Raw genomic sequence first — 23860 nt, 5'->3', positions numbered from 1 at the left:
AACTGTCACATGACTTTGGTTGTATTCAGACTGGACACATTTGGTTCGCTTTCTCTGATAATCCAGAGCAAGTTTTCAGTCTGAATCCACCCAAGCAGACCCTGGTCCGTGGCCAGGAACCGCTCTCTGACCCGTCTTTGGAGGTGGTCTCGGTTCAATTCCAATGGGACTGAAGTTCGGTTCGCTCTGAGATTCCTCAGTCTGAATACAATCCGTCCTTGGAGCAGAAATACTAGACCAAAAAATTAAGCGGACTCCATCGGGAACAAAGCAGATAAGGAATAAAGCAACCAATGAGCTGTGGACAAATGTAAAGCAGCGATTGTTGTGTTTTTAAAGAGGAAAAAGGTCCAACTCTTTGTTACGTTTATTTTAACTCAGTTGAAAATGCTTTTCAGTGTCTTGTTACGCGGGGACAGGCGCTGCTGTGACGTCACCCTAAAAGCTACCCCAGTTTCCTTAGCAGAATTCTCTCAAAACAATGTCGTAACACAAAACCGATGAAACTCAGCGACTCACTGAAATGTGGTCGGATGAATTCAAGAACTTCAGTCGTGTGGTTTTGTTTACAACTTTGCTCCATAAAGCATTTAAAATTTTACTTTTATGAATTAACTGAGAGTAATTATTGACTTGTGTTTGTTTGCAAACACAAATAATGCACTGAGTTTCACTGGTTTACCTTATAAGAGTGGATTTATTTGTAAATTGCGACAAACAAACAAATAAATAAAGTAAAATTAAAAAGAAAAAAAACATCACACTAATATTGCCATACGTTGGATATGTGAGCCTGTTCAGGGTGTATCCCACCTTCACCCAACGGCTCCAGCAACCCTGTGATCCCATAAGAGATTCAGAGGACACGACGCTCTTGTTTTGAAAGGGAGCTGAACTGCAACCGGAAGTCCCGCCGTGGTCCCCGGTGACTTCACTGTAACGGTTCGCACTGCAGACTCCGACTGAAGCTGACTCCGTGAGGACTGGCGAGCGGCAGTGCGAGCAGCTGTTATCGGTTCGGTTCGGTTCTGAGAAAGAGGCCCAGTTCGCCTTTTGGGGGGGAGGACCAACCGATTAATCCTGGAAGCGCCCGGAGAACCGCGGATATCCACGCAGAAAGGATGCTTCATGAGCGGCGGCAGGTGTGAAGAGATGACCGGGGAGCTTCCGGCGCCCGCCGGCCGAGTGCTGCTGGTCAAGAAGATGGTGATGCGGGACGGAGACGCGGTGGGTGGACGGCGGCCGGTTCTGTGTTTCATGAGTGACGTGTATAGATGTAAATGTGTGCGTTCATGTCACGATGTTTGCTGACAGCCCCCGCGGTAGAGGACGCTCTCCGGGGGTTTAGTGTCCGTTCGTCCCGCAGGCCGCCGCCGCAGGGACGATGACATAACACGGACTTAACTGCTGTTGACGAGCGGCTGCAAAAAAAAAAAAAAAAAAAAAAAAAAAAAATCCGCGTGAGACATCAGCGCTTAAAGCTGCAGACACCGTCAGCTGTCTGCACGCGCTCTGTCATTCTAATGACCAGACACGTCTGTGGAAACAGAAGAACTCCAGCAAAGACAGGCTAACCGAGCCGGGTCGGGTCCAAAATGGCTGTTGGGGCCCGATGGAGCGGTGCTGATGCTGGAGCCGTGCTGTTACATAAGAGCGTCGGAGTGAGGCGTCTCGCTGCAGCGTCCATCTTTGCAGCTGCGCAGCACGATGTGAGGAGCCCTGTTGAGAGAACCAGAGGGAGGATGATGAAGGCTGGAGGAGGAGGATGGAGGCTGATGGAGGCTGGAGGAGGAGGATGGAGGTTGATGAAGGCTGGAGGAAGAGGATGGAGCCTGGAGGAGGATGATGGAGGTTGATGGAGGATGATGACTGCTGGAGGAAGAGGATGGAGGCTGATGGAGGCTGATGGAGGCTGGAGGAGGAGGATGGAGGATGATGGATGCTGGAGGAAGAGGATGGAGGCTGGTGGAGGTTGATGGAGGCTGGAGGAAGAGGATGGAGCCTGATAGAGGCTGGTGGAGGATGATGAAGGCTGGTGGAGCTTGATGGAGGCTTGAGGAGGAGGATGGAGGATGATGGAGGCTGGAGGAAGATGATGGAGGTTGATGAAGGCTGGTAGAGCCTGATGAAGGCTGGAGGAGGAGGATGGAAGATGATGGAGGTTGATGGAGCCTGATGAAGGCTGGAGGAAGAGGATGGAGGCTGGTGGAGGTTGATGGAGGCTGGAGGAGGATGATGGAGGTTGATGAAGGCTGGTAGAGCCTGATGAAGGCTGGAGGAGGAGGATGGAGGATGATGGAGGTTGATGGAGCCTGATGAAGGCTGGAGGAAGAGGATATAGCCTGATAGAGGCTGGTGGAGGTTGATGAAGGCTGGTGGAGGCTTGAGGAGGAGGATGGAGGCTGAAGGAAGAGGATGGAGGCTGGTGGAGGTTGATGGAGGATGATGAAGGCTGGAGGAGGAGGATGGAGGTTGATGAAGGCTGGTAGAGCCTGATGGAGGCTTGAGGAGGAGGATGGAGGATGATGGAGGCTGGTGGAGGTTGATGGAGGCTGGAGGAGGAGGATGGAGGTTGATGAAGGCTGGAGGAAGAGGATGGAGCCTGGAGGAGGATGATGGAGGTTGATGGAGGATGATGACTGCTGGAGGAAGAGGATGGAGGCTGATGGAGGCTGGAGGAGGAGGATGGAGGATGATGGATGCTGGAGGAAGAGGATGGAGGCTGGTGGAGGTTGATGGAGGCTGGAGGAGGAGGATGGAGGTTGATGAAGGCTGGAGGAAGAGGATGGAGCCTGATAGAGGCTGGTGGAGGATGATGAAGGCTGGTGGAGCTTGATGGAGGCTTGAGGAGGAGGATGGAGGATGATGGAGGCTGGAGGAAGATGATGGAGGTTGATGAAGGCTGGTAGAGCCTGATGAAGGCTGGAGGAGGAGGATGGAAGATGATGGAGGTTGATGGAGCCTGATGAAGGCTGGAGGAAGAGGATGGAGGCTGGTGGAGGTTGATGGAGGCTGGAGGAGGATGATGGAGGTTGATGAAGGCTGGTAGAGCCTGATGAAGGCTGGAGGAGGAGGATGGAGGATGATGGAGGTTGATGGAGCCTGATGAAGGCTGGAGGAAGAGGATATAGCCTGATAGAGGCTGGTGGAGGTTGATGAAGGCTGGTGGAGGCTTGAGGAGGAGGATGGAGGCTGAAGGAAGAGGATGGAGGCTGGTGGAGGTTGATGGAGGATGATGAAGGCTGGAGGAGGAGGATGGAGGTTGATGAAGGCTGGTAGAGCCTGATGGAGGCTTGAGGAGGAGGATGGAGGATGATGGAGGCTGGTGGAGGTTGATGGAGGCTGGAGGAGGAGGATGGAGGTTGATGAAGGCTGGAGGAAGAGGATGGAGCCTGGAGGAGGATGATGGAGGTTGATGGAGGATGATGACTGCTGGAGGAAGAGGATGGAGGCTGATGGAGGCTGGAGGAGGAGGATGGAGGATGATGGATGCTGGAGGAAGAGGATGGAGGCTGGTGGAGGTTGATGGAGGCTGGAGGAGGAGGATGGAGGTTGATGAAGGCTGGAGGAAGAGGATGGAGCCTGATAGAGGCTGGTGGAGGATGATGAAGGCTGGTGGAGCTTGATGGAGGCTTGAGGAGGAGGATGGAGGATGATGGAGGCTGGAGGAAGATGATGGAGGTTGATGAAGGCTGGTAGAGCCTGATGAAGGCTGGAGGAGGAGGATGGAAGATGATGGAGGTTGATGGAGCCTGATGAAGGCTGGAGGAAGAGGATGGAGGCTGGTGGAGGTTGATGGAGGCTGGAGGAGGATGATGGAGGTTGATGAAGGCTGGTAGAGCCTAATGAAGGCTGGAGGAGGAGGATGGAGGATGATGGAGGTTGATGGAGCCTGATGAAGGCTGGAGGAAGAGGATATAGCCTGATAGAGGCTGGTGGAGGTTGATGAAGGCTGGTGGAGGCTTGAGGAGGAGGATGGAGGCTGAAGGAAGAGGATGGAGGCTGGTGGAGGTTGATGGAGGATGATGAAGGCTGGAGGAGGAGGATGGAGGTTGATGAAGGCTGGTAGAGCCTGATGGAGGCTTGAGGAGGAGGATGGAGGATGATGGAGGCTGGTGGAGGTTGATGGAGGCTGGAGGAGGAGGATGGAGGCTGGAGGAAGAGGATGGAGCCTGGAGGAGGATGATGGAGGTTGATGGAGGATGATGACTGCTGGAGGAAGAGGATGGAGGCTGATGGAGGCTGATGGAGGCTGGAGGAGGAGGATGGAGGATGATGGATGCTGGAGGAAGAGGATGGAGGCTGGTGGAGGTTGATGGAGGCTGGAGGAGGAGGATGGAGGTTGATGAAGGCTGGAGGAAGAGGATGGAGCCTGATAGAGGCTGGTGGAGGATGATGAAGGCTGGTGGAGCTTGATGGAGGCTTGAGGAGGAGGATGGAGGATGATGGAGGCTGGAGGAAGATGATGGAGGTTGATGAAGGCTGGTAGAGCCTGATGAAGGCTGGAGGAGGAGGATGGAAGATGATGGAGGTTGATGGAGCCTGATGAAGGCTGGAGGAAGAGGATGGAGGCTGGTGGAGGTTGATGGAGGCTGGAGGAGGATGATGGAGGTTGATGAAGGCTGGTAGAGCCTGATGAAGGCTGGAGGAGGAGGATGGAGGATGATGGAGGTTGATGGAGCCTGATGAAGGCTGGAGGAAGAGGATATAGCCTGATAGAGGCTGGTGGAGGTTGATGAAGGCTGGTGGAGGCTTGAGGAGGAGGATGGAGGCTGAAGGAAGAGGATGGAGGCTGGTGGAGGTTGATGGAGGATGATGAAGGCTGGAGGAGGAGGATGGAGGTTGATGAAGGCTGTAGAGCCTGATGGAGGCTTGAGGAGGAGGATGGAGGATGATGGAGGCTGGAGGAGGTTGATGAAGGCTGGTGGAGGATGATGGAGGCTGGTGGAGGTTGATGAAGGCTGGTGGAGGATGATGGAGGCTGATGGAGGCTGATGGAGGATGATGAAGGATGATGGAGGATGATGAAGGATGATGGAGCCTGATGAAGGCTGGAGGAGGAGGATGGAGGCTGATGGAGGCTGGAGGAGGAGGATGGAGGTTGATGAAGGCTGGAGGAAGAGGATGGAGCCTGGAGGAGGATGATGGAGGTTGATGGAGGATGATGACTGCTGGAGGAAGAGGATGGAGGCTGATGGAGGCTGATGGAGGCTGGAGGAGGAGGATGGAGGATGATGGATGCTGGAGGAAGAGGATGGAGGCTGGTGGAGGTTGATGGAGGCTGGAGGAAGAGGATGGAGCCTGATAGAGGCTGGTGGAGGATGATGAAGGCTGGTGGAGCTTGATGGAGGCTTGAGGAGGAGGATGGAGGATGATGGAGGCTGGAGGAAGATGATGGAGGTTGATGAAGGCTGGTAGAGCCTGATGAAGGCTGGAGGAGGAGGATGGAAGATGATGGAGGTTGATGGAGCCTGATGAAGGCTGGAGGAAGAGGATGGAGGCTGGTGGAGGTTGATGGAGGCTGGAGGAGGATGATGGAGGTTGATGAAGGCTGGTAGAGCCTGATGAAGGCTGGAGGAGGAGGATGGAGGATGATGGAGGTTGATGGAGCCTGATGAAGGCTGGAGGAAGAGGATATAGCCTGATAGAGGCTGGTGGAGGTTGATGAAGGCTGGTGGAGGCTTGAGGAGGAGGATGGAGGCTGAAGGAAGAGGATGGAGGCTGGTGGAGGTTGATGGAGGATGATGAAGGCTGGAGGAGGAGGATGGAGGTTGATGAAGGCTGGTAGAGCCTGATGGAGGCTTGAGGAGGAGGATGGAGGATGATGGAGGCTGGTGGAGGTTGATGGAGGCTGGAGGAGGAGGATGGAGGTTGATGAAGGCTGGAGGAAGAGGATGGAGCCTGGAGGAGGATGATGGAGGTTGATGGAGGATGATGACTGCTGGAGGAAGAGGATGGAGGCTGATGGAGGCTGGAGGAGGAGGATGGAGGATGATGGATGCTGGAGGAAGAGGATGGAGGCTGGTGGAGGTTGATGGAGGCTGGAGGAGGAGGATGGAGGTTGATGAAGGCTGGAGGAAGAGGATGGAGCCTGATAGAGGCTGGTGGAGGATGATGAAGGCTGGTGGAGCTTGATGGAGGCTTGAGGAGGAGGATGGAGGATGATGGAGGCTGGAGGAAGATGATGGAGGTTGATGAAGGCTGGTAGAGCCTGATGAAGGCTGGAGGAGGAGGATGGAAGATGATGGAGGTTGATGGAGCCTGATGAAGGCTGGAGGAAGAGGATGGAGGCTGGTGGAGGTTGATGGAGGCTGGAGGAGGATGATGGAGGTTGATGAAGGCTGGTAGAGCCTGATGAAGGCTGGAGGAGGAGGATGGAGGATGATGGAGGTTGATGGAGCCTGATGAAGGCTGGAGGAAGAGGATATAGCCTGATAGAGGCTGGTGGAGGTTGATGAAGGCTGGTGGAGGCTTGAGGAGGAGGATGGAGGCTGAAGGAAGAGGATGGAGGCTGGTGGAGGTTGATGGAGGATGATGAAGGCTGGAGGAGGAGGATGGAGGTTGATGAAGGCTGGTAGAGCCTGATGGAGGCTTGAGGAGGAGGATGGAGGATGATGGAGGCTGGTGGAGGTTGATGGAGGCTGGAGGAGGAGGATGGAGGTTGATGAAGGCTGGAGGAAGAGGATGGAGCCTGGAGGAGGATGATGGAGGTTGATGGAGGATGATGACTGCTGGAGGAAGAGGATGGAGGCTGATGGAGGCTGGAGGAGGAGGATGGAGGATGATGGATGCTGGAGGAAGAGGATGGAGGCTGGTGGAGGTTGATGGAGGCTGGAGGAGGAGGATGGAGGTTGATGAAGGCTGGAGGAAGAGGATGGAGCCTGATAGAGGCTGGTGGAGGATGATGAAGGCTGGTGGAGCTTGATGGAGGCTTGAGGAGGAGGATGGAGGATGATGGAGGCTGGAGGAAGATGATGGAGGTTGATGAAGGCTGGTAGAGCCTGATGAAGGCTGGAGGAGGAGGATGGAAGATGATGGAGGTTGATGGAGCCTGATGAAGGCTGGAGGAAGAGGATGGAGGCTGGTGGAGGTTGATGGAGGCTGGAGGAGGATGATGGAGGTTGATGAAGGCTGGTAGAGCCTAATGAAGGCTGGAGGAGGAGGATGGAGGATGATGGAGGTTGATGGAGCCTGATGAAGGCTGGAGGAAGAGGATATAGCCTGATAGAGGCTGGTGGAGGTTGATGAAGGCTGGTGGAGGCTTGAGGAGGAGGATGGAGGCTGAAGGAAGAGGATGGAGGCTGGTGGAGGTTGATGGAGGATGATGAAGGCTGGAGGAGGAGGATGGAGGTTGATGAAGGCTGGTAGAGCCTGATGGAGGCTTGAGGAGGAGGATGGAGGATGATGGAGGCTGGTGGAGGTTGATGGAGGCTGGAGGAGGAGGATGGAGGCTGGAGGAAGAGGATGGAGCCTGGAGGAGGATGATGGAGGTTGATGGAGGATGATGACTGCTGGAGGAAGAGGATGGAGGCTGATGGAGGCTGATGGAGGCTGGAGGAGGAGGATGGAGGATGATGGATGCTGGAGGAAGAGGATGGAGGCTGGTGGAGGTTGATGGAGGCTGGAGGAGGAGGATGGAGGTTGATGAAGGCTGGAGGAAGAGGATGGAGCCTGATAGAGGCTGGTGGAGGATGATGAAGGCTGGTGGAGCTTGATGGAGGCTTGAGGAGGAGGATGGAGGATGATGGAGGCTGGAGGAAGATGATGGAGGTTGATGAAGGCTGGTAGAGCCTGATGAAGGCTGGAGGAGGAGGATGGAAGATGATGGAGGTTGATGGAGCCTGATGAAGGCTGGAGGAAGAGGATGGAGGCTGGTGGAGGTTGATGGAGGCTGGAGGAGGATGATGGAGGTTGATGAAGGCTGGTAGAGCCTGATGAAGGCTGGAGGAGGAGGATGGAGGATGATGGAGGTTGATGGAGCCTGATGAAGGCTGGAGGAAGAGGATATAGCCTGATAGAGGCTGGTGGAGGTTGATGAAGGCTGGTGGAGGCTTGAGGAGGAGGATGGAGGCTGAAGGAAGAGGATGGAGGCTGGTGGAGGTTGATGGAGGATGATGAAGGCTGGAGGAGGAGGATGGAGGTTGATGAAGGCTGTAGAGCCTGATGGAGGCTTGAGGAGGAGGATGGAGGATGATGGAGGCTGGAGGAGGTTGATGAAGGCTGGTGGAGGATGATGGAGGCTGGTGGAGGTTGATGAAGGCTGGTGGAGGATGATGGAGGCTGATGGAGGCTGATGGAGGATGATGAAGGATGATGGAGGATGATGAAGGATGATGGAGCCTGATGAAGGCTGGAGGAGGAGGCTGGAGGCTGCCTCTGTTCTCTATGACTGTGAGTGTCATCCACAGCTGTTCTTTTAAAAATACATTATGTTCTTTGTTTTGTCTGTAATCCTATTTTGATCACATCTGCATGGTTACCATGGAGACAGAGAAGCTGATACCTTTTCCCTGTACGTCAGACAATGACCTAATGTCATTTTATACCCCCTCCACTTTGTTGACATGACAACAGCAGGGCCTGATGATGGGGGGCCAATGCTAACCTCAGCAGCAGTTTTTGTTGTGTTCTGCTGGTGTCACTCTGGGTTACATAATGCAGCAGAACCTGCAGGTTCTGGACCCATTTGGTTGAGAAGCTGATCGAAATAGAGAGAATAACAAGATGTTCTGGATGGAGGGAAGATGGAGGAGCAGGAGATAAGAGATGTCAGTGAACATGAAAGACGCACGGTTTACAGTGAAATTTCATTCATTTTATTTATTTATTTATCCGGGACAGAATAAAAAGAGGACAAGCAGCCCGAACACAAACACCCCAGTAAAATAAGAGTGAGAAAATATTCATTAAAAGTCTAAAATGTAGAAGTAATAAATACAGCAGTTAACATATAAAAAGGTCTAAAATATGAAAATGTAAATTAATATAATTTAAAACATGGAAAAGTCTAAAACACCTAGAATATAAATTAGAATAAGTTTAGACGTGAAAAGTACAAGTTGACTAAAAAGCATTAAACAAATAAAACTGTGATAAAATAGAGTCAAAGTCTAGATCCCACACATGAGATCTAACTAAAGGTTCATGAAATAAACGCGGCTTTAGTTTGTTTTTAGAAACCTGGTTCCACAGACGAGTCCGTCCATTCAGCCGATCCAATAAAGCCTCATTAGAACCAAATGTTCTCTGAAGGTGAAACGCAACACATTAGGATTCATGAGCCAAGTCATTCCCAACGTTCCGGATTATTCTTATTCAGTCCAAGGACACTTATTAAAAAAAACCTTTATAAGTGGCCAAAGTGATGTCCAAGGATCCCCATGTTAAACCGTTGAGAGGGGAACTCCCTCTTTATGGAAGAACAAGAAGACATCTTCTAACAGAACCACCCATTTGATTCAAGAGAAAGAGACAAAGGAACACAGAAAGAGCAGAACATCTGTGACGCTAATTCAGAAGGAGAACAGGAAACAGCTGAGCTCCAAGGACAGAAATCTGAAGAGGAGCCGTCTGCTGTGAGGCGAAGACGGACGACGTTCCACATCTCCACGATGACCGATGGAGTCACTAAGCTGTTGGTGCTGAAGGTCACCGTCTCCATGCTGGCACCGTGATTATAGACAAGTACACAATCACCACCTACAGTCCCACTTGATCCATTCTCAAAGCGTTCCCGGTGATCTTTTAGGGATATGATGCTGTTTTTAGCCAAAACCTTTTAAGAAACCCGTCGTTTTCTAGGACATAGTTTCTGCAGAGTGGCGGGAGTTCATCAGAAATTCACCTCTGAGTTATGGCTGTTGGCAGGGAGTCAGTCTGCCTTTATTTCCCAACATGCCTTTGTTTACACTCCCTCCTGCTAGCTTACAGCCCCTCACACCCCCAAGCTAACATTAGCGGTGCAACAGAAATGGCAGCAACATCAGATCTGTCCATCCGTCCGGTTCTGGTCCAGATTCCAGCTTAGACCAGGGAAACAAAGACGTTCATGGATCTGTGGGTCTGCAGGTGGATGATCAGAAATGGGCAGAGCTGGGAGACACTGGCCCCGCCCATTTCAGTTTCTACATTACAACTGAGAGCTTTTTCCAAACAGCATTTTTTCATCTGCTCCAGATTCACCATGATTTGAATAAAGAAATACTCAGAAATGTTTTATCTTAATTTTCTTTATCTATGTCCTCCTTTATGTGAAAAACGGCCCAAGAAAATTAACATTTTCATCTTTAAGCACATTTTTCCTTTTGTTTTAGACCATTTTATGATAACAATACTGTAATAGAAAACGGAAACAGACTAATCAAATGCATTGATTCATTTTTATTAAAAAGAATGTCTTGTAGTTTTTCAGGCAAAAACAGTTTTCTAAGAATTTTGCCAACAAAAGTTTCATCTTTGTTTAATTCAAATCAATTACAACACAGTCGTCTCAACAGGCTTCACTAAGTGTACAAAACCTAAAATTAGTTATAAAATAAAACCGCTGAACAGCTAAACAGACTAAACTAAACTGGGCATCTCTGCCCTTAGACCCTCCTTCTCTGTAAGGAAATACTCCCAAAAAAAACCAGAAACCTCGGGGGGGTCCACATGATGGACAGACGATGTACCAGAACTCTGAGAGAATTAGCTTATCTAACTCTACAACTACATGTTTAAATAGTCCAGCAGACGAGCTTCATCCAGATGTTCAGTTAAAAGGATTAATTTAGTAAAAGAAAGTTTTTTTTAAAACCAATCCAAATGTGTTTCAACATGGAAAAGTGAAAAAAGTGAAAAAATGAATGGATGTTGAATCAAACTGTGTCCGATCTCAGTTGAATCCCTGGTGAACTGGTGAATCCAGTATCTTTGATTAGTGGATACATTTGCTGGAGTTTTTCTGTCATCTTGGATCTGCTCATTGGAATACAGAGTATGTATTTACTTCATAATTATCACATCTGTTATTCAGAGAAGAAGAACGTTTCAATTGACTGTAAAATGTCAAATCCGCTAGAGAACATAGAAAGGTTAGAAATGGTGGAGTTTCTCATCCACCTGTACTTACAACAGTTTTCTATTTTCACATAGATGTAGTGGAATATGACAGGTGACCCTGGAAATAAATGGACCTACTTTATTAAGGGTCTATGTTCAACTTTAGGGTAAACTCCTGATCTGTGTAATCTGTGTTAGTAGAACGAGCTATTAGTCTCTTTCTAAATATAGAGAATAATCACATTTTCCCTCCTTGTGTATTCGTGTCAGCAGGCTGCTGATTATGTCATGCGGGATGATCCAGTTTTGATATTGACCTTGGAACTTGGTTGTGCGTTATTTTATGTGCCCAGCAGAAGGATTGTTTGAAATACTCAATGTCAGCAATGTCTCCTGGTCTGCTTCCACAAAGATGGGAGCTTAAGGCTTCACTGCATCAATGCAGGAGAAAGACTTGAGTTCGGCCAAAAGGAAGGATCATAACCTTTTTATTTGTTCACAGGGACTCAGAATCTTTGGTGGGTATAGGTGGGAAGAAGATGGTTTCGCTCTCCTTTATCTGGCGTCTTTTGTTGTAATGGTGGCCTCAACATGGGGTGATGGCTCACATAATTCTCTAAATAAGAAGGGTACCAGGTATGTGGAGAAACAACTTTAACCTCTCCTCCATCTCCTTAATGATATAGGGACGGCTTGACAGCTCACGCCGCTGTGCTGAAGGAAGTGTCGTCACATTTACATTTAGCCAATCGTGATCTTTACGTTCTGTGCAGTGAAACACTGTTTGGAGGATTTGAACTGAAACGTGTGTCCATCCAGAAAGAAGTGCAGCATCTAAAACTGAAAGGGTTATGATGAATGAAATGCACCTCTAATGTGGCCGATGCTGTTCTCCTCTAACAGTAAAACAACCATTTTTACTGACCACAAGACACAAAGTCTTATTTTACCGTTTAGGAAAAGGTTGACACTGTCTGCTTTGAACTCATTATGAAAAATTGTAGCACAAAAAATAGTGGAAGAGACTATTTGATTTGTTTATTTGAAATGGTTTATTTCAAGCAATCAAATCAAGAAGAATACACAAAACAATACAATCATCAGTTATGCATTCATACAAAGACGTATCAAACTGAGGATAATTAGACATTAAATCAAATATTGTTTGAAAGAGAGTGGAAGGAAGTGAACTTCTATAATCCTGTTCTACCAAAACCCTTTTATTACATGATTTATCCGGTTCATAACTTTTATCAGACAGAATTAAGAATCTTTAAGTTTCAATAAATCACATGACAAAGATGAATTACTTCATTATTATCTAAAAATCGACATAGCTCTATTTTGGAAATCAACATAACACATGCAGATCAGTTATCTGAAATATATGCAGATTATTATTCATTAGAAAAATCCTGACTATGATTAAAAATAACACTATGTCAGAAAAAATAAAGAAAATCATGAGAAATAAGAAAATAATACAGAAAGAAAACATTGGGTTGAAGGCTTTATAGCATTCAACCAACTAACATTTTCTCAATAGTTTTTTGACTTCCTTTCAAAATAAAAGACACCTTATGCCAATCAGGATCGAGTTTAGCTAATGTACGTCTACTCAAGGTTTCAAACAATGCAGGACAAAAATGGGATTTTCTCTTGTCATACTTTAGGTTTATTTTGGTGAGCCGTTATCTTTTTTCCTACATACAGCCGTTCACCTCAACTCAAACATGATCCTGTATAAAAAGTTTATAAATATATACAAATGTCTATAATTGAGCTCCCTCTGGACAGATACTAACAACTGTTGTACAGCATAAGATAACATTTAAACTCATCAAAAAGACGGATCAATCAGACAACACCTGATAAATTCGAGCGGTTTTCTTTTATTTTCAACTGTGGTATGTGTAACAAAATGAAAAGAAAACAGGAAGTTCCTAGGAACATGCTCAAAAATTACAGAAAAATAAGGAACCTGAGAACATAAAATTCCTAAAAAAGAATAATAAAATGATAATAGAAATTTGGTTTTTGGTCCACTCATTCCTGGGACATGTGAGACTTCCCTGGTGAAAGCACAGAGTCCTGGACACGCAACATTGAAATTCATGGAAATAGTTTTGCTCGGGTGAAAATCACAATGAAATGAAAGATTTTATTTAAGTAACCCCAAAAAATCAGCCAATGACAACAAGAAAAAGGTCTAACCAAGAATTCTTAATTGAAGAAATAAATCTTGTCTCCACATCCTTAAAAAGTCTTACATTTAATTGAACTAAAATAATTTCTTATAAAACCTTTAATTCTGGTGAATGGATCTTAGTTTTTTTTCTCGTGCCATGTGACTTCCTGTCACAAAAACAAATCAGGTTGCGTTTTGTCATAGGTGTTAAATCGTTTAGCTAGTTAGTTGATGCCTGTCAGTGCAGGCAAATAGGAAAGTGCAAAGTCTTAGAGGAGCGCCTTGAAAAGAAGAATTCCTCGTGATGGTTAGAAGTGCTTAGAGCTGCACGGTTTGCCAGAAGAACTCTAAACTTGGCACGATGGGGATCATGGCGGTGGAATTGCACGTGCAGAGCAGGAAACAGCAGACTCCAGCTGTTGGTTTCAGTCTCTTTGGTCTTCAATTAGATTGTAAGGGATCTTAAAAAGCTCTTTAAATCCTTAAATGTAACTTCTGTAAATGTGTAAATACCCTGTAAGGCGTGTTTTCACAAACCTCTCGAATTATTTCGTTATTTTCTTCAAGACAGAAAATAAGACCATTGATCTTGATACAAAGGTCTTTTTACCGACTTTAGATCCAGTTTTTGCAGAGCGGTCAGATGAAAGACGTGACCTCACATTGAGTCACCAACAGGATTTTCCATTCTGAGGCTTTTAAAGAGTGAGAAAAACAAGTATTAGTCTAGAGGATTACGCTAAGTCCAACCAAAATCAACAGGAGGAAGTTAGGATGTTCTGATAGAGGGATGCTGACATGAAGACTCAAATTCACACACACACAAACAAAAACACACACACAAACACTCAGAGAAGGTAAATGAGGGAAATTTGAATGGTCAGTTTCAGGGACGACCAATCGTCCTCTGCTCTTCATTAGCTAACAGCTGGAGTTCCTCGGTAATGTCTCTAAAGGATCAATCACATGACAGCGAGTGTGGTGACCTCATTTGCATGTCGTTGGTTCGTTTCCAGCCCCAGCAGGGCATCGGCCGGCCCAGCGTGTACCATGCCGTGATGGTCATCTTCCTGGAGTTCTTCGCCTGGGGTCTGCTCACCACTCCCATGCTCACGGCGAGTACCCATGCAGCTGCAGCTTCAGGAGGAGCCCTGTGTTTCTACCTGCGTGTGAAACGTGTTTGTCTTCTTCTCTCGGTAGGTTCTGCATGAAACCTTCCCGCAGCATACGTTCCTGATGAACGGACTCATTCAGGGAGTGAAGGTAAGAGCTTGAAGGAGTTCCAGTGGAATGGAACCAGGACTAAAAGGTGTCTCATCCCTTCTAGGGCCTCCTGTCCTTCATGTCTGCTCCACTGATTGGAGCGTTATCTGACGTTTGGGGCAGGCGCTCCTTCCTTTTGATCACAGTCTTCTTCACCTGTGCACCCATCCCGCTGATGCGGCTTAGTCCCTGGTAGGAATGAGTTGCTTTTGTCCTCTTAGAGGGAGTCCCAGATGGCGTTTAAACTTTTACATGGATAACCGTGTCATTCTTTTTTGGTCCGACTTCCTGATTCTGTACAGACTCTATATGATTTTTCTGTTATTTTGTCTTGAAGACTGTTTTTCCTGGTTGTTTTCTAGGTGGTACTTTGCAATGATCTCCATGTCTGGGGCGTTTTCTGTCACCTTCTCCGTCATCTTTGCGTACGTCGCTGATGTGACAGATGAACGAGAGAGGAGTACAGCCTATGGTCTGGTAAGAATTCCCGTAGACGTTTCATCTCAGGTCATATATGCTGGGATTTACATATGAACACAGGCACATTTAGGCAGATCATCTCTGATGTCACCTCTTGGGTTCAGAAGGCCTGAAACAGAGCTCAGAATGGGCTGGTCTTACTTATCCGACTCAACGGCATTACATAGATGGGGGATTGTGTTGAGTTTTGTTTGGTCCGTGCTGAAATCCATCCCCCCCTTGCCTTTCAAAATACAAACCCTCAAATATGTACAAAAGTGTATTTAGATTGAATCAAGATAGCTGAACCCCTAAACACAGTGCAATTGTCATGTGTGGAAAATAAAACAGGCATCATAAAGATTTCTGAAGCTAAAATGGACATGGAACAGGTATTGGTAAAAACCAGTTTAGTATATTTTCTAATCTTCCGCATGCAACCTGGTACTTCCAATATTTTGGTTGAAACCATTGAGAACTGGAAAAAGCGATTCCTCCCGCTGACGTTCCAAACATCCTTCCAGAAAGGAAACATCGTTCCAAACAGGAAGTACCCGCTGGCTCCACGAAGCCAGAATCCCATTGACATCAATAGAGAAATAACCCGCTGTTACTCAGTCATTCTATTGGTCAGAAGAACCGCTCTGGATCTGATACCTTTATAACATCTTCTTGATAATGTTTGTAATGATAATTTCTGTTCATGGTATTTACTTCAGTATCGCAAGTTATTCAAGTTATGAACTGACCAATCAGATGCCTCAATAAAAGCATGTGGTGTCAAGTCGAACGTTTGAAGAGTTTGATTGACAGATTCCCCGCAATCCCGCTTTCAATGGGAGGATTTTGGCCTTCCAGTAAGCTCACTCCTGATTAGAGGGAGTGGTTGCCGTAGAAATGCTGACTCAGACAGACTGCATACTGCATACTGAGGGATTTCTGGTTCCAATATTGCGACGTCTGCATCAGAAAAACTGGCGCTTTCTCATTGACTTCATTTGGTTGGAATGGGAGGTAAAAACATTTTCTAAGGGTGATGTCACACTCACTCGGTCCAGTTCTATATGCAGTCAGTATTTCTTTTGCTGTCAGGTCCATCCACGTCACTTTTTCTGTATTTGTGGCTACAAGCTTGTGTTCATGGATGGACAGCCAGATCTGTCCATCGGCATGGATGCACAAGTGGCTCTATGCTAGTACTTAATCTAACATTTGAAGAAAAAGAGGAAACAATGAAGACAGAGCGATGGAACTGACTCTTGTTTTAGTGATCGGAGTGGAACCAGCCCGACCTTCAGCTCAAACAACAATAAACTTTTCACTTTGACTCTAGAAACACATCAGACACTTATCAAGAAACAACTGCAGCTCCTGGATTAGTGATGCATGTTTGCTATGTGAGGCTTGCAGGAGGTCACAGTGTCGTTAGGCATCACTGAACACTTTTCATTTTGGCAAAGTTTGGCAAACTGTTGAAGCCACACCTTAATGCGCTATAGGATAAATGTTCAATCTTCCTGATAACAGTCCAGTGAGAGTGTAACGCTGGTTCTTCCAGCCCTTTACAGCTCATTCCCTCTCTCTGAATCCTCCAGGTGTCGGCTACTTTTGCGGCCAGCCTAGTAACCAGTCCAGCCATCGGTGCGTACCTGTCGGCCTGGTACGGGGACAACCTGGTGGTCCTGCTGGCCACGCTGATCGCTCTGGCCGACATCTGCTTCATCCTTCTGGCGGTCCCAGAGTCTCTGCCAGACAAGATGAGGCCCAACACCTGGGGCGCGCCCATTTCCTGGGAGTACGCCGACCCGTTTGCTGTCAGTAACAGTTTCCTTACTCTATAATGTCAGGTTGTCTGTTTGAGTGATGATGGGCCATAAGCAGAAGTTTGAGCCGCATGGCGTCTTCCTTTCTCAGTGATTTGGTTCTCTTCTCTGTTTCTGGATGCAGTATGTTGAGGGGAGACTTGGCTGAAGGGTTCCTCAAAATTCTAATGATTTATGGTTGCCTGGAAACAGTCGTAGAACAATGATATGACTGAGGCCCCCTGGGGCCGCTAGAGTACATGTATAGATCAATGAGATGGAGAAAAGCAACCAATTAAGGGTTCAGGCTGGAACTTTGAGTCCCAGAGGGAAATCTGAAGACTGACTGAGGGTCTCACAGCTCTGGTGGCGTTTTCCGTTCTCTCTGTCCCTTTCTCTGTCTGTCTTTTATTCAGTCTCTGAGGAAGGTGGGTCAGGATCCCACAGTTCTGCTCATCTGCATCACAGTGTTCCTGTCTTACCTGCCAGAGGCCGGACAGTACTCCAGCTTCTTCCTCTACCTGAGACAGGTAAGAGCCAGTAATGATTCCTCCTCTGTGTTAAAGGGATTTTAGTTTTGAATTACAATTTATTTTAGTTATGTTAAATAAAAGATGAATTATGCTTAAAACCAGGTTGTTAAAACTGCCCAGCTAGATGTATACATCTGAGAAAGAGGTACCGTATTTTCACGACCATAGGGCACACTGGGTTATAGGGCGCAGTCTTAGCGCCCAGTCTCAGTTATGGGTAATTTTTCGGTACGTGACACATACTAAAGGCGCACCGGGTCTTAAGTCACGGGCACGTTAACACGTACCAGTAAAACATGCATGCCAGTATGTTTTTTAAAAAGGCAGTGTGAGCAAAACTGAGTTGGTTGTGATTTATTTTATACTTTTTCAGTCATCAATCAGCATCCAAAAATCCATCAAAGTCCTCATCTTCTCCATCTGAAATGAACAGCTGGGCTAAATTTCTATCAAACATGCCAGGTTCCCCTTTCGTCATTGTCAGAGTCTGTCTTGTTGCAGTGCGGCTTCTCATGAATGATGCAAGCAGACACGGTAGCCCAAGCTTCTACAATCCATTCACAGAGTGTGGCGTAACTCGCCCTGGCGCTGCGTCCCACAACAATAAAGCCGTGCCCCCTTGTGCGTATCCTACTGCGCTGGTCCCACTCTTCTCCACATTGTGACTCACCGGGATGTGGAAAGTCAGCGGCGCCTCCTCCATGTTGGTGATGTGGCTGGGCTGGAGGTGTTTGTCTCAATCTTTTCTCTGCAGTATGATGGAAGATGAACAGCGTTTCATTGTAATCCGTTGAATGTCGCGGTGGCCCCATATCCCTCGCCCGGATGGAAAGATGACGTCGTTTCATAAAACGAAAGCAAAAGCTTCCTCTGTAAGCGTTACTGCCCTCAGTGGAATGGTGCTGTCTGATCCATAATCCATCGGTCAGTCGCCTTTTCTCCTCAGAAACTCAGCTGCGTCTTCGTGACTGTGGAAGTTTGTTTTCCAGCTTCCTCCACACGTGAACCATGGATTCAGTCATCTGGAATTCTCTGCAGCTGCTCCCGTGTTCCTCCGTGTAGCTGATAGCTGCAGTTTAAACTGTGCTTCAGCCATGTTGTAGACAATGTTGTTCACGTTCAAACTTCCCTCCCCTGTTCTCATGCTGTCTTTTTCTACGTCCCACAACAACACATTAGGCGCACTGCCCCCCTACAGGTTGGAGAAAATTTAAGACTCAGAAGTGCGCCTTGTGGTTGTGAAAATACGGACGTTTTTTGGGAAGTCCACATCTGCCCTTAAATGTTGTTTCATGTTTTCATCAGGGCACCCCAACATTTTCCAGATAGCAACTACCGGGGGGCTCCGCCAGTCATTGGTACCAGTCATTGGTATCTGCCCTCCCCACAAATTGGCTGGTCCTGGCCTCTTGCCCCCTGTCGATCTTGGTGGGGCTGATGGGCGGGCTGTCGGGGATCCAGTGTGGGCTGGTTGTGGGTGGCTCTAGCTCACTCCTGGGGGGGGGGGGGCTCAGGACCCCCGGCAGTGGCGTGCCTCTCGCCCGGGTGGCGGTGTATGTCTCGGGGGGTCAGGGCTTGGGTCTGGGCCTGGTGGGAGGGGGTGGTCCCTGCATGGTTGGGGCTCTCTCCGTTCCCTCGGGCCCTCGGCCTAAGGGGCTGTGGGGGAGGGACCTCTTGCTCCATTCCCATGGTGGGGGTCTAGTGCGCTTGTGGGTGGGTGCTCCTGGGCATCTGTCTGTCTGGGGGGCTCTTCATATGAACAAACTTAAAGAGTGTCCATCACAAGAGTACACATCAACAGACATGGAAACAAAAACGAGCAAAAAGAAAAAACAACCCTGTAAAGAAATTCTGTTTCTGTCTCCACAGGTCATAAACTTCTCCTCCACCACCATTGCTGTTTTCATTGGAGTTGTTGGCATTTTGTCCATCATAGCACAGGTACCATATGTGTGCACTCACATAAATAATGCATTTATGGGGATTTTGTGTCAACAAAGATTGTTGTTTTTGTTTTAGGTTTTAGCATAAGCCCCACCCACACTGTGATGCATGACAACTGAATTTACACTGGATCGTCTGCAGTGCATATCCGTTGTGTTGCGGGGGGAGTCCGTGTTATGACACTGTTAGTTTACATTGTCTCCATCTCCCGACCGCAGCTCCTCCCCCGTGGTGCCCGGAGGAGTGGCTTGTTCTGCCACCCAGGTGTCTAGTTCGTCCCCCTCTCCCTCCTCAGCCAACACTTAAGCAGTCAGGGAACCGAGTCTGAAATCCTTCCAGTTGCGCACAAACCGGATGCAGTCTACGAGCCGATTGGAAGAATTCCTGACCAATCAGCATCAACCTCCATGTCCACGTCTGTGATTTGCTGGCTTTTGGGGCACACTTGGAATGTGGTGCCCTGCTCTGCTTGGAGTGCAGAAGAGAGAGAATTCCTCTAGAGCCAAAATTGTTTTGTTGGCACGTATTTGTGAGTTTCAAGTGCAAAAAAAGAATTGTAATGATTTGCGCTCAAAAAAGTAAGTGCTGCGCTTGGAATAATGGCCCAAAAATCCCTCCACATCAGGGCCCACGGCCTCTCCGTCCTCACTGACTCCTTCAAAATGCGTCTTTTGTGTCATAAATGATGTTGTGCCAAAATTAAACCTTTGTCGACTACGGCAAAAAGGGACGGCAGTGTCATCTGAAGGGTTGACTTGCGTTACCACGTGGACACGCCACCTTACATGTGAAATAACATGTTATAAAGTTTTATTTTGAAAGTACAACAGAAGTTCTGTTTCCGGTTCCCCGGCTTTTTACCGTGAAATTGTTGCGTCAGCAGACTGGATAGAGAACTCCTGCATTATGGGGATGTCAGACGCAGACGTGACGGAGGCGATGTAAACATTTTGTTTGATTTATGAATGTCGTATTTTTTTGTGTCAACACAACGGAGACAGACGGACCAGTGGAAATCAGCCTTAAGACGGGAAACGGTTTACCTAGAAGCATAACTCTATAAAACCCTTCAACGCTGTGAGGCTGGTGAAGGTCACCAAACTCTTTCTCCTCTTTCTCCACACAGACCCTCCTTCTTACTTTACTGATGAGAACCATGGGTACCAAGAACACCGTTCTGTTGGGTTTGGGCTTCCAGATTCTCCAGCTGGCCTGGTACGGCTTAGGATCGGAACCATGGTAAGACTTGTGGGGGAGCTGCTACTGCAGAGGAGTTTGTAACTTGATGAATGGAGGTTTGTCCTTAGAGGTCGTGATGATGATGAACATTAAAAGCTTTTGTCAGAGTTTGTGTGAAAATGGATTCTCCTGTTAGCATCACAGCTCTTCACTTCTGGAAATGAGAGATGACAAAAATAGCAGAGGTAGAAAAAGATTGTCTGTGAAGCTTTAGCGTCCGGTCTTCTGCAAACGCCAGCGTGACCTCACGCTGCGCGTGGTCACACACGCCTGAAACCGCACACGCCTTCAGCAGCTGTGTGTTTGTGTGTCCAGGATGATGTGGGCGGCTGGAGCCGTTGCAGCCATGTCCTCCATCACCTTCCCAGCAGTCTCTGCTCTGGTGTCACAGTCTGCTGATGCGGATAAACAAGGTGAGAAGAAAACGCTCCTCTCTCCACGTTCACTGCTTTGTTTAAAGGAGACATAACATTCTGAAGAACTCATGTTCTTGAACCGGCGTCTTGCTCTGCAGGTGTTGTCCAGGGCATGATCACGGGGATCAGAGGTCTCTGCAACGGCCTGGGCCCTGCTCTGTACGGCTTCATCTTTTTCCTCTTCAACGTCAACATCAACACCATGGACCCCATCCAGGGGGAATACGACATTGACCCCCTGCCTCTGCACAGTCCCACTGAGGTAGGCAGAACAGCTGGAAGAGGGAATTCAAAAACAAACTAGAAGGAGCTGCTTTTCCAGAAGAACATGCAGGTTGATGCTATATCACTGAAGGAAAATGAAACTTAAAGGGTAATAATTAGCAGAAAGAAACAAAGAATTGATCAAAGTTGACCATAAGTAAAATGAAAACAGCACAAAAAAAAAGATCTTTTTATGAAAAGTGCCAGAACCAGCGAGCTTCTGCTCCAAGGAATCTCCATGTGTTTCAATGGAGACTTAAATCCTGGAATATCTGGAAAACTTCAAGAATTTGAAGGACCAAAAGTCACAGCTGGAAAAAGCTGAAAGAGCTGAACATTTGAATAGTTGAATGTTTGAAATAGATGAAACATTGTAGGAGGAGTTAAGCTGCAAAAAATGGAGGAAGATACTAGAATAAAGAAAGAGAAACAGGAAAACAATGATTGAATTAAATCAATTATGTGATGTGAAAATGAGTGTAAGTTTCTAAGCTTCTTCCGTCTGTCTGCCCTGACCCCAGCGAGCGCTGATCCCCGGGCCGCCCTTCCTGCTGGGGTCGTGCACGGTGGTCGTCGCCTTCATCGTGGCGCTCTTCATCCCTGAAAAGACGCCCTCCTCCCTGTCTTCGTCCGATCTCTGTCTTAGTGACAAGCCGAACCCGGAGAGCAAGGAGCCCATGTCCTCGCTGGCCGGCGTTCACATCAACACCCCCCTCCCTGGCAGCGACGAGGAGAGCCCCCCCGCAGCCAGCGACGAGGACGTGGAGCCTCTGCTGCATGACAGCTGCGTTTGAGAGGCAGGCCGCTGGCGTGAGGCCGGTTTTAGGGTTTTCTTTTACTCCGAACGCAGAGAGCCCGTAGGTTTGTTGGTGTTCTTGTGTCTCTCTGCTGCTCGGCAAGACTAAGTGTACTTTTCTAGTCTGAAGATTGTGATCGACACCAAACGGCTCCTCTGGACCGGTCTCTCCTCCAGAAGCTGGAATGAACAAAGATGTTTTGGACTGTTGGACCGAGGAGTCAAAGACTTTCATTTCAGCAAGGGGCGGGGCCTACAGGGACACCCTCATTTGATTAACAATCTGTTGGGGGGGGGTCTGACTTCACTGAGACAGGGGGACATGTTGAGAGCACTTCTTGCTCATGTCTGACCTCTGACCTCTGAGCGTGATTGCGAGAAGCAGGTAGATCTGTTTCTACCTTTGGTTATGTACAAAGGAAACATGTATGCTGGCCAAAACATCAGTGTTGATTTCTACTCTGTGTTGTTTTTGTGAAAATATTTTTTGTAAGGAGGTTTTTTTTCTATCAAAGTGTACAATATCTTTCTTTCTTTGAGCTAACAGAGCTTGAGCGCGTCAGGCGAACCGAATGCTCAAGCTGATCTCAAGAGGGTCTCGATCTCAGCCAGCAAATAACGCAAACCGCTCACATATTTGCATATTCAGACATTTTTTGTAGAAGATTAGCCAACGGAAGAACAAAGGGGCCCTGAGGGATCCCTGAATACTTTGATACAAGGGAACCCCTCGCAAAAACCTTCTGGAAACTTTCCAGAAGTTTTCATTGTTTAAATCTGATTTTGACTTTTATTGTCTTTTATGGAAGTGCTGCTGACAGAGTTTAAGGTTTCAGGAGGAAAAGGAGGCGCAGGATGTGATGCGAGTCTCCCTTCAGACGGTCCACCTCATGGGTTTCCTCTAAGTGACAGACGGAGCTTTAGAAATGATGCCAACAGTATGTTACTGCCACAGAGGGGAGGAAGCCGTGTTCAAATGCACTTTTTCATGTTGCTGTGGGACTGTTCCTAGTCATTGGGGTTTATGGGATGTCTAAGTATTGAAATCAGAGGGAATGGGGCCTGAATTGATTGGTTTTTCCCCGGGGGCGCGGCTGCTCAAACTCACCTGAACAGAGCAAACAACACATCCCTTCACCCGTCAATGCAGAAGCCTTTGAAACAACAACGATGAAGAAAAAGGCCTCCGAGAGGCCTTCACCGCAGACGGTTACCTTCACCAGAGCTTTTACCGTTCCCAGCTGCTGACAGGTCCAGACAACATTCATGTTTCATTCAATCCCCGAAGGGTTTGAGTGTGTTTTGTTAACACCAAGTCAAATATCCTCATTTCTCTTTGAGTGCTTGGTTATTTTTGCATAAGTGAAACTGGCAAAACACTGTAAATATTGTAGATAAGTTGGATGTCTGTATGGTGAACAGGTGGGATGTACACGGAGTTCACCGTCGCTTTGTGTCGTCTGTTGTTTCATCTGGAAGTGTACCAGCCAGTTCTTAATTATTGGGTATTAAACAGTCCAACCACAGCCAGTCTCTTCATTCTACATGCCTCAGAGGACAGTTTGTGAGGCCTTCTCTTTGCTGGATCCAGCTCACGTTTCGGTCCCACACATGTCAGAAGTCTGGTTTGTTCTCACAAGCATGTCAGGAACTTAAACGTGCTTCTAAACATTCGCTGGGAGGATGTTGAAATCACCCTGACTGGAATAAATCACAAAGAAAAGGAAGAGACAAGTGTCAGAAACTGTTGCAGCAACACAATTTTGTTGCTTCATCTGCATTTTCTGGTGTTTTTTTGTGCACATCATTGCATAGCAGAAATTGATAACAATGTCACAACCTATGGGTGGAATTTATGCTGGAAATTGGAACACAATATTTGCACACTTCTGTACTGTTCATAGAAAACAACCTCC

General features: G+C 47.6%; 1 protein-coding gene across 2 annotated transcripts; it reads left to right on the top strand.

The window, feature by feature from the left end:
• The first annotated feature begins 917 nt into the window (after positions 1-917).
• LOC101163345 (hippocampus abundant transcript 1 protein) lies at positions 918-23470 on the top strand. Of its 2 annotated transcripts, none has more exons than XM_004075165.4 (12): positions 918-1227; positions 14245-14343; positions 14429-14491; positions 14556-14683; positions 14854-14968; positions 16546-16764; positions 17169-17282; positions 19155-19226; positions 20356-20468; positions 20784-20881; positions 20983-21146; positions 21670-23470. In XM_004075165.4, the coding sequence occupies exons 1-12, from the start codon at positions 1129-1131 to the stop codon at positions 21940-21942; spliced, it is 1557 nt and encodes a 518-aa protein (XP_004075213.1). In that variant the 5' UTR covers positions 918-1128; the 3' UTR covers positions 21943-23470. The 2 variants fall into 2 exon arrangements, with proteins under 2 accessions (XP_004075213.1, XP_020563589.1); XM_020707930.2 differs by lacking the exon at positions 918-1227 and adding an exon at positions 8313-8391.
• Positions 23471-23860: the final 390 nt, after the last annotated feature.

The sequence above is a fragment of the Oryzias latipes genome, chromosome 12, assembly GCF_002234675.1.
Source record: "Oryzias latipes chromosome 12, ASM223467v1".
Lineage (NCBI taxonomy): Eukaryota > Metazoa > Chordata > Actinopteri > Beloniformes > Adrianichthyidae > Oryzias > Oryzias latipes.
Note: the sequence above shows the minus strand (reverse complement) of the source record. Positions and strands in the feature narration are given on the sequence as shown.

Bases quoted from the DNA above. Each gene is read 5' to 3' on its own strand.
- LOC101163345 (XM_004075165.4), top strand. From the start codon at position 1,129: ATGAGCGGCGGCAGGTGTGAAGAGATGACCGGGGAGCTTCCGGCGCCC. The intron at 1,228-14,244 runs GTGGGTGGACGG...GTTCGTTTCCAG, and splicing joins TGATGCGGGACGGAGACGCG to CCCCAGCAGGGCATCGGCCG. The intron at 14,684-14,853 runs GTAGGAATGAGT...GTTGTTTTCTAG, and splicing joins CTGATGCGGCTTAGTCCCTG to GTGGTACTTTGCAATGATCT.